The sequence below is a fragment of the Ctenopharyngodon idella genome, chromosome 19, assembly GCF_019924925.1.
Source record: "Ctenopharyngodon idella isolate HZGC_01 chromosome 19, HZGC01, whole genome shotgun sequence".
Taxonomy (NCBI): Eukaryota; Metazoa; Chordata; class Actinopteri; order Cypriniformes; family Xenocyprididae; genus Ctenopharyngodon; species Ctenopharyngodon idella.
This window is the reverse complement of record NC_067238.1, coordinates 16801531-16811186: the sequence shown is the minus strand read 5'-3', so window position 1 is coordinate 16811186 and position 9656 is coordinate 16801531. Positions and strand designations below refer to the sequence as shown.

The 9656-nt window shown below is 36.1% G+C and overlaps 1 protein-coding gene across 1 annotated transcript; it reads left to right on the top strand.

Moving 5' to 3' along the window:
- Positions 1-1278: 1278 nt before the first annotated feature.
- cdcp1b (CUB domain containing protein 1b) lies at positions 1279-9582 on the top strand. The gene is made up of 9 exons (XM_051872951.1): positions 1279-1803; positions 4251-4463; positions 4556-4912; positions 5002-5367; positions 5488-5685; positions 6079-6465; positions 6662-7021; positions 7144-7231; positions 9147-9582. Exons 1-9 carry the CDS (start codon positions 1737-1739, stop codon positions 9424-9426), a joined length of 2316 nt encoding a protein of 771 aa, XP_051728911.1. The 5' UTR covers positions 1279-1736; the 3' UTR covers positions 9427-9582.
- The last annotated feature ends 74 nt before the right edge of the window (positions 9583-9656 follow it).

The window sequence follows — 9656 nt, the reverse complement described above, 5'->3', positions numbered from 1 at the left end:
TATCTATCTATCCATTCTGTATATCTGTCTATTTATCTATACATTTAACTTAAGTGTGTGTTTGTTTACATGTAAACTTACAGATTTATTGGAAATGAACAGAGAGTGATGGTTATTGAATGCTATTTTTTTCTGTATAAGCACATGACATGGTGCAAAAAAAGGTTTAAAAGATTGTGTATTAATTATTTATACCTTTCAGAAACATGTCTGGATGTTTTGCTTGAAAAGATTTTAATGTGTGAGAAACATTTTGTCATTTAACTGCTCTTTCCTGTGTCACAATCTGTAACCGCAGGGTTCACTTATGAGACAATAGCCCATTAATGGGACGATTTTCTATTTGAATGCTTTGCTGGTCAATGACATACTCAAAAATGCATTTCAATAATTTATTTCCTCCAGTCACATAGTTTTAATGGTATATAAATGGAGATGTGTGGAGGGAGAGATCAGAAAGGGGAAAACAAATCAAAAGACATGAGGAAAGTGATAGTCTCGTGTGATACCTATTGGATGGGTTATGAAATCTACTTATCTGACTTTTCCCTTCATTAAAGTGCTGTACGCTCCTCCAGGCTGCTGACATTGACATGACTGGAATGCTGTTGTCTGCGGGCGTGTGCGGACTCATTACAGCACAATATTAATGCGGAGAATTTGCATAAATAGACAGACCACATACATTTTACACATTTTTATGGGAATATTTACATATTATAAGGCATTTCACAATAAGTAATGATTGAATGACAAAATAATTAAAATTATGATAAATAATTATTAAAATATATTTAAATCATTTTATCGCACATACCATAATGATTATCATTTCAGAAAACAAGCTTATTAAATAAAACAAAAATAAGTTAAAAAGACCCTTTAAAATTAGTTTACAAACTTTTTATGTACATTTTCAAGGCATAAAACAAAGGTATTACATTTTTTTTTTTTTTTTTGTTTAAACCAATGCAACATAATTTAAGGTTACCGTTGTATTTTTTAAAAAAAAATGTAATATCTTCGACTTTAGTAACAATAAAACGACAGCTTCTGTTCATAATCACCCAAACTAGCTCAGGGCTAAATTACGCATCCTATCACAGTGAATGCCTGGCTCATGAATATTAATTAGCTGTGCTGAACTTCCCCTCAGTAACCTTCCAAATGGAGCAGAGCCGTTCAGACTCATAAATATTAATTAAGTGTGATGACGTTCTTTCGATAACCTTCCAATGAAGGAAAGCTTGACTCATGAATATTAATCAATGTTCTCAGGAATCGAGCTGAAATGCTCGAGTAATCAATCTCGACTGAGGAAACGCAAAGAATGATGTTAGTTAATATTATAAACATGAACAGTCACAGACGATGAAACGAGTGGACTTTGTGCGCGAAGAAAATGAACGGATTAATCTAATTCCTGATTTGTGTTACTTTAAAGTTTAAATCTCTCGGATTTATCACTTTATCTCTTCGCTTCATGTAAGTTAAACTGTTTCTTGAATAATGCAGTCGCATTTTCCAGCTGTTGTATGAGCCTGAACACAAGTTTGGACAGGTAACTTGCGCGCGCACACGCCCTTCTGCGCGCACAACAGGTATCAGAACCAGGAAGCGCCTGTGCCGTCAGACAAACTCAATCCACCATGAACGATCCAAGGATTTAAATCAAACGTTTTTAAAACACACTCACAATATATATTTTTGAAAAGTTTAGCAACCTCTGAAGGTGAATGATGGGCTCGTGTGTGGTTCCAGTGCTCATTGGATTGATTTTACTGCAGTTTCACGAAATCTCAGGTGAGTCTTCAAAGAAGCACCACCCCAAACACGTTTTACCATCCTCATCACTGTCATGTTTCATTTGTTTATCCTTTACAAGATGTTAATGTTTTAAAATATTAAAATTCATAAAATCTGTATAAATATTTGACATAAAGAGTTTAAAAGATTTAGCCCTCATGATATGACAGTTTTTGAACCTACAGCAGTCGGAGAGTTTGTTTAAAATAGTTTGCATGATTATGTTGAGATAATTAATTTCATTAAATGTGTGCTGGGTGTTCATATGAAATTGTTTATATTAATGTAATACAAAATAATATAGTTTTTCACAGCAGATCTGAATCTGGCCTCCCTCATGTCATGGCCTACTATGAAAATGAACACATTTTGCATTTATGACAGCTGCTGTGAAAAACAACTTGTTAATTATTGACTGACAATCTGTTATTGTACTAATGGAGGGCAGTTTGCTGTAACATGCTCTCGGGCGGGGAGGAAAAACATAAGGCTTTCACTGTTTTCTCCACGGTGAAATGCATTTCTGAAATTGTCAACTGTTGTTTCAGCTTTAGGGACAATGGACTTTCATTTTCACAGTGTTGAAAGTGACCTTCAGAGTGTTGCTTATGATTGGAGATTTTCAACTATTACAATTAGTCAAAAGTGTGAATTTTATTACATTTTCTTGTGCAGATATAGGTGTCAGATCTTGATGAAGTTGTTTTTTTAATGTCAAGATGGCTAAACTTGAAAATGTACATCAAAACAAACTCACAGGTGCGATTTACATTGCATACGTTTCCCTTTAACAGTTACGTCACTCTAAACAAATAACATGATTTAGTTGCTGATATGTTAACCTGGTTCAGGTTAGAGACCGGAGGAGTGTTTGTCGGCTGACTGTTATCACAAACATGAGTAAATATTTGCAGACATTGTTGTCATTCTTATGGAGTAATATGAGACGGTGTGGATGTTTCTCCTCTGCAGGGTTGCTTGTGTCTTGTTAGATTTGTGCAATCAAAATCATGTCTAAACTTGTGAGTGTCTTTCTGTCAAGTGTGGTAAGATCTTGATGCATATAAGTACTAGTATTTGAACAAAGTAGACTTAATTTTATCAACCAACCTCTTTATTTTTAAGCCTAATTTTTAACTATGACACATGTGGATGTATGCTGCAATGTCAGCATTTCCCAAAGTTGTTATGGGCAAGGTGCTCTTTTTCTTCTTAATGTAATCAGGGAGTATCCCAGAATGCCTGAGATGTGTCATATAATGTGCGGCTGTGTTCGCTCATGACCTCTTCCTGTTCGCGTCCTGAATCAGTCCTTTGTGTGTCTGTTTGCTTTTATGTGGGTTACAACTGCTTCTGTTCGTTTACATGGCTCCATATTGATTGTTTTGTAGGGCAACTCTCAGTCCAAGAGCAGTTTAGATTAATTCGATTAATTTGATTTTAATTTTGATTGCATCATTTTTGCACAATAGAATGTGTCCATATAAAGGCTTGTTCACGCAAAGAAAAAATAATATATGAAACCAAATGCCAATAAAAAGTCTTATAAAAAGCACAGACGTAAGTGCTTTCAAGTCAATAGCAAAATAGAAGTTTAGAAAAAAAGTTATAATTTTTAAAATAATTGATGATATATTAATATATTTTATTTTGTTTAATATTTTAATTTTCGATTTTAATTTATTTTAATATGTAATACATTTGAATAATTTGTTTAAATAATTAATATATTTTTATACACACACATTTTTATATATATATATATATATAATGTAATATAATATAATATAATTTTTTTTTTTTTTTTTTTCTTCTTATGGGATGAGTCCTTATAAAGGCCTGTTCACACAAAGCAAAAATAATAAGAAACCAACTGTCAATGAATCTAGAAAATGGGAAAAGTTTAGAAAAAATGGGAATGGAAAAAAAATAAAGAAAACAAATTCTTAATAGGCCTATTTCTTAATATTAAAAATGTAAAAATTTTAAATGATTATTGATTATTATATTTTTATTTTTTATTTAATTTATATATTTAATATAATTTATAAAATAATAACATTTTTATAACATTTAACCTTATAACATACATTTATAATAACTTATATAATATATATATATATATATATATATACATATATAAATTATATATTACATTACATTTTTTTAACATAAACAGTATGTGTGTGTATATATATATATATATATATATATACATATACATATACACTACCAGTGAAAAGTTTTTGAACGGTAAGATTTTTTTAATGTTTTTAAAAGAAATCTCTTCTGCTCACTAAGGCTTCATTTATGTGATTCAAAATACAGCCAATAAAAAAATATATATATATTTATTTATTTATTTATTTATTTATTTATTTTTATAATATAATATAATATATATACTTTTTTTTTTATAATATATACATTTTTCCCCCCTCCAGAATGTCATAAATTTGAGGTGACCCCTGACTCTGGCACCGCGATATTCTTCAATAAGAAGGCAGCTGGTCTGGACTGTAGTGTGTGTAAGGATGAAGGTCCATCTCAGTCCTGTAACTCTTACCTCGAACTCACTGAAGCTCTGCCCACCATTGTGACTTTCAACTGCTCTCAGCCGGGCAACGTCTTTACGGTGGAGATCAACCAAAAAATCGGCGAGTAGCAAAATGTAGAGTCTAAATTATCCATTTGATAAAAAAATCACCTTGTAAAACACTAAATCTTTACTTTTTTATTCCAATCACAGAGTGCTCAACATCAGCCTGCAGCATCGTTGCAGTGCATCCCGATTCGACCCGATTCCTGGAGTTCAACAGAACCTTCAACTGGGATCTGAAGGTTCAATCAGGCAAGATGTTTCAACTGGACTTTCCAGCTCCAGGAATGAAACAGATCAAGCCTTCAGAATCCTGTCCAGACAAACACACCTACACCATCATTACGTACCAGCGCATGGGACCGATCTCCGTCGGCAAGTTTTGTCGGAACGGCACCATCAGTCGCATCCAGGTCTTGTATAGGGGACGCGTGTCTCTGGAGGTTCCCAAAGATACAGAGCTGAACCCATCTGACTTCAAAGTGTCCGTAGGATCAGATACATCAGGTTAGAAGAAGTGATTTGGAACAAGAACAGTTTATTTAGTGTTTTTTTTTGATTGCAGTCATTTTATTTCTTGTTCTTTGCATCTACAGCACTGGTTGTGGTGGATGTCAAGCTGCCCAGAGGACTGTCGTCTTTTGATTTCTTCACACCAAACTATGACACCGGCTTCTACGCTGAAGACAAAATGAAATGGAACTTTGCTGTTGAGCCAATGCACAATTTTACGGTTCTCTTTCAACAATACACTCCACCAAAATGCCAAAAGAATAAGGTCTTGGTTGATTATACACTGGGGGACAAGACTTCATTCACAAAGGCCCCAACGGATATTCAGCCGGCCAATAAACAGGGAGATTTCAGCCTGACTTTGACCAATTGTGATGCAAAAAGAGAGCAAAATGTTCCTGGGCTTTCTTTGAATGTCAACGTGGAGGTGATCAGGGGTGGGACTCCATGTAAGGAGAAATAAAACATATAGATTTGGTTTTGTGTCTGAAATAATATTGATTTTTAGGGTATCTGATCTTGATTAAGTCACGCTTTAAAGTTGCAGATTTTCTTGCTATTCTGTTCAGATCTTTGCACTGCGGATCTCCGGAAAGAGGAGGGACTGAGCCTGCAAATAGAAAATAAAAACCCTGAGTCGTTCTGTGAAATGAGCTTGAACTCTGTGGTGCAGGAGAAAATAGTGGTTCCTGCGGGCACCAAAGCTGACCTGTCCTTCCTCGACTGTCCCGTGCAGGACCTGCAGCTGACGGCCACCAAAACCATCGGTAACTAGGAGCGCAAATACTGCACACGTGCTCAGTGGACTGTCACATGAACACAATGAGAAGGAAAAGCTTTAGACATGAAATAATTGCTTTGTTTGGTCTGGCTTTGACTCTTCAGATGTGGTCTCAAATTGAATTCAGTAACAGGATGTAGAATTGCAAAGTGAATGTAAGGAAGTAGAATTAAAAAAAATGTTAAGACAAATATTGGCACTTAAAAATGTTTACAAAGCCTTGAAGTTTGATAGATAGACAGACGGATGGATGGATGGACCTTTCAACCTACTTGAAGAAGTGATTTATACAGTCATGAAATGCTGATCTTGACAGAATCATTTTGAGATTCATTCACCACATTATTTTGATTTTTCCCTTTCCTCCATGTAATTATAGATTGTCCGAGTGTATCTTCTCGTGACGTCAGCGGGACTGTTCCCACGTCCCTCACTATTCCGACTCTGGATCCCAGTCTGCATGTTCCCCTCCACCAGTTCACCTGGCTGCTCCGTGTGCTCGATCAAGGCACCGTGGATCTCACGTCCCCAGTCGGAAACCTGCACCAGTCTGTCCCAGTCAAGGAGTGTAACGAGAAGGTCTCTCTGCTGATCTCTGAGACTGACGGCTCCAACATCGGCCACTTCTGCTCTCTGGCTGAAGGCACAATCCAGAAAATCCAAATCAAAGGGAACGTTTCTATTACCATAACTCCTAAAATGATAAAAGACCTGAGCCAGGAGAAAGGACCTTTCTTAACAGTCGCCATGAGTCCAGAGATCACCGGTAAGTACACTACCGGCCAAAAGTTTGGAATAATTAAGATGTTTTTGAAAGAATGCTCACCGATGCTGCATTTATTTGATCAAAAACACAGTAAAAACTATAATATTGTGAAATATTATTACAATTTAAAAGAACTGTTTTTCTATTGTAATAGAGTTGACAGTCTCATAGCATTGACTTCCTGCTTTCTTCATAGAAAATGTAATCTACACCATATCTCCACTCCTTTTGGGAACCATGAACCTTGCGACGCCCAACTGGCCTGATGGCATGAATCCTTCCTCATCCGTCACGTGGATCGTCAACGTTCCCCGAGAGCACAAGGCCGAGCTGCAGTTCACCAACGTCAGCCAGCTCACCTGTGACACAGGCCACACAGAGGTCACGATCGGACCGCTGGACTCAAAAGGCCAAACACAGTCCTGGAGAGAAGATCAGAGTTTCGCCAACACCGTCATCCAACAGCAGCAGAGCTTCTACCTGAACATGTCCAACTGTGAGCCCAAGAGCGGACGCTTCGCTGTGCTCTCCAAGATCACTCTGCAGAAGGAAACCAGTGAGCAAAACACTTTCATTTCAGAGTTTGTCTTCATTTGAATGGATTTGTGCATTGATCACACTCAGCTTTGTGTTGGAAGTTCATCATATAATCATTCCTACTGTTTTTCCTCCTTACAGTGAAATTCCTGGGCATTATCTTGGCTGTAGTCGGGGTCTTGCTTTTGCTGCTAATTATCGCACTTATAGTTGTGTGCGTCATTTGGAAGTGAGTCTGAATTTTCTTCTGTATTCTCTTGTGAATTTGTCTAAGCAGGGCATAAATGTTATTTTTTTGCTGCAACAAATGGGTATTTGTGGATGTTGTTCCAAACAGTGGCAACTCTAGATCAGGCAATAAAATAACAACAAAATAAAATGCATATATAAATAAAAAATCTAAGATGCACACAAAAAGCACAATTAAATGACTAAATAAATAAAAAATTATGTGAATGGAATACTACTATACTGATTTTTACTAATTTTAATAGTAACTTTAATTGTATCTTAATGTTCCTATGCAATTAATTTGCATATTTTATACAACAATGGTTCAAACTAGGGTTATTAACTAAAACTAAAGACTTTAAAAACATTTTCATTACATAAAAAAATAAATAAAAATAATAAAATACATTTTAACTAAAATAAAATTTAAAAACTTCTTTTATTCCAGCTAGTTGACAAGGCACATTTCTAATTGCCGTTTAGTTTAACTTGAAGTACTAAAATAACTAAAACTGAAATAAAACTCAATAAGTATATAGACATATTTAAACAAAATTGAAAAAATGGAAAATATAAAATTAACACTATTCAAAATATGAATAAAAACTATGATAGTATACTAATGATACTAAAATAAGTTTTGAACATTAGGCATGTTTCCATCCACCTATATTTATACAAATTGTGGTATGTCGCATAAAAAATGCTGGATGGAAACGCCAAGATTTGCGTAAATTCTAAAAATGTGCATATTTACCAAATATATTCCTCGATACGCATCAAAAAAATCATGTGACTTAGCGCGGTACCGTAATTTCGAGATGACAACACGTGACGTTCACGTCCTTGGATTGGTAATTCTCCCTTCACTTGGAGTTTGATTGACAGGTGATCTGACCAATCATAACGCTGATATTATGTGCCCCCTTTGCTATGCTCCATTTTGTCAAAAAAACAAAAAAACAGACAGTAGAGTCAGTAGATTCACGTCGGTGGACTTTCTGTGGTTGAAATGACATACCTTCTGATGTTCATTCAAGTTTATTTCATTTTAACTAGTAGTAAAGAGGAAGAGATGATCCGTTCACATGCCGCTTGAACTGAGGCGCTACTGGTACCAAAAACTTGTCAGATGTAGCCACAGTAACTAAGGGGGCTGGTCTTTTTTGGTCTTATGTGTTTCTTCGGCAACACTATCAATGCCCAAATTATAGCGGTCAGGTGGTACAAGTAGGAGCTCTCAGAAAATTCCCAGTCTACAAGTTGTAATAACGAGCTCTACAAGGACGTGAACACTTTTTACAAGTTAGAATCTTGTAATTCCGGCAATTACAACATGACGTAAACACACCTTTAATTCAGTGAGTTCCTGGCAATAAAAGCGTTTCTTTTTCTTTTTTTAAATCCAATTTTTTGGATTTATGTAATCCAATAAATAAATAATGTAATAATCAATGTAACTTTTGGCAATCAGATGAAATAATGAGAAGAATAAGATTGCTTTGGGTAATTAGTCTTATTGAAATTGGAAGGTTAAGTGCATTGCATTGTGTGCTGGTTGTATACTGCACGATTTGGCAGATGCACCACATCCAAGTATACTGTGTGCAGTATATATACTACATTCTGTGAAAATAGTAAAGTAGTATAGTAGTGTGCTATTCTAAACAACCAAATTAAGTTTGAGAATGTTTTTCCACCCTTGGCATTTACTTGTGTCATCTGTACCAGGGTCCACCTCTGCTTTTGAAATACTTCTTGATGAATTATGAATCACTTTGCTGATATTAAATCCTTTTCAATGGACAAAGATAAATCTAGAACTAAAACATTTAGCCTAGAACTCAAAGCTCAGCCCTCGTTGTTTACTTTTAGGAATAAATACATATTCAAACTATTTTCTTCTCTTTTAGAAGGAAAAACAAACCTACAGCCAACAGGTCCTCCATCTATCTGCCCAGAGGGAAAACTTTCCTTCCGGGTAACGCCACCTTCCCAAAATCTAGAGCAGACAATGAGTCCCACGTCTACGCCTCCATTGATGACCCCACGATGTACGGACATCTTCTGGACAAGAACCAACCTGCAGAGGTTGACAACGGATCCTGGAGCAACGGACATCAGGTAGACGCGTACCGTGCCTTTCACGGGACCCGCGGACTCCATCCCATCAGCTACGGATTCGTCCGCTGAATATCCGCTAGACGGAAGAGGAGGAGATAGAGATGCCTTTCAGTCTTTCCTAAACCCGCCCAACACCTTTAATCTTCAGAGGCCTCGTTCGCCACTGGTGTCGCAGGGAAGCATAGGATTCGAAGATCGTAGGATGGTGCATAACGAGCTGCACACTTTCAAGAGTGCTGGGGATATAAATCCCATTCGTCTGTCTACCGACGAATCCAAACTAAAGCTGGAAATGGAAT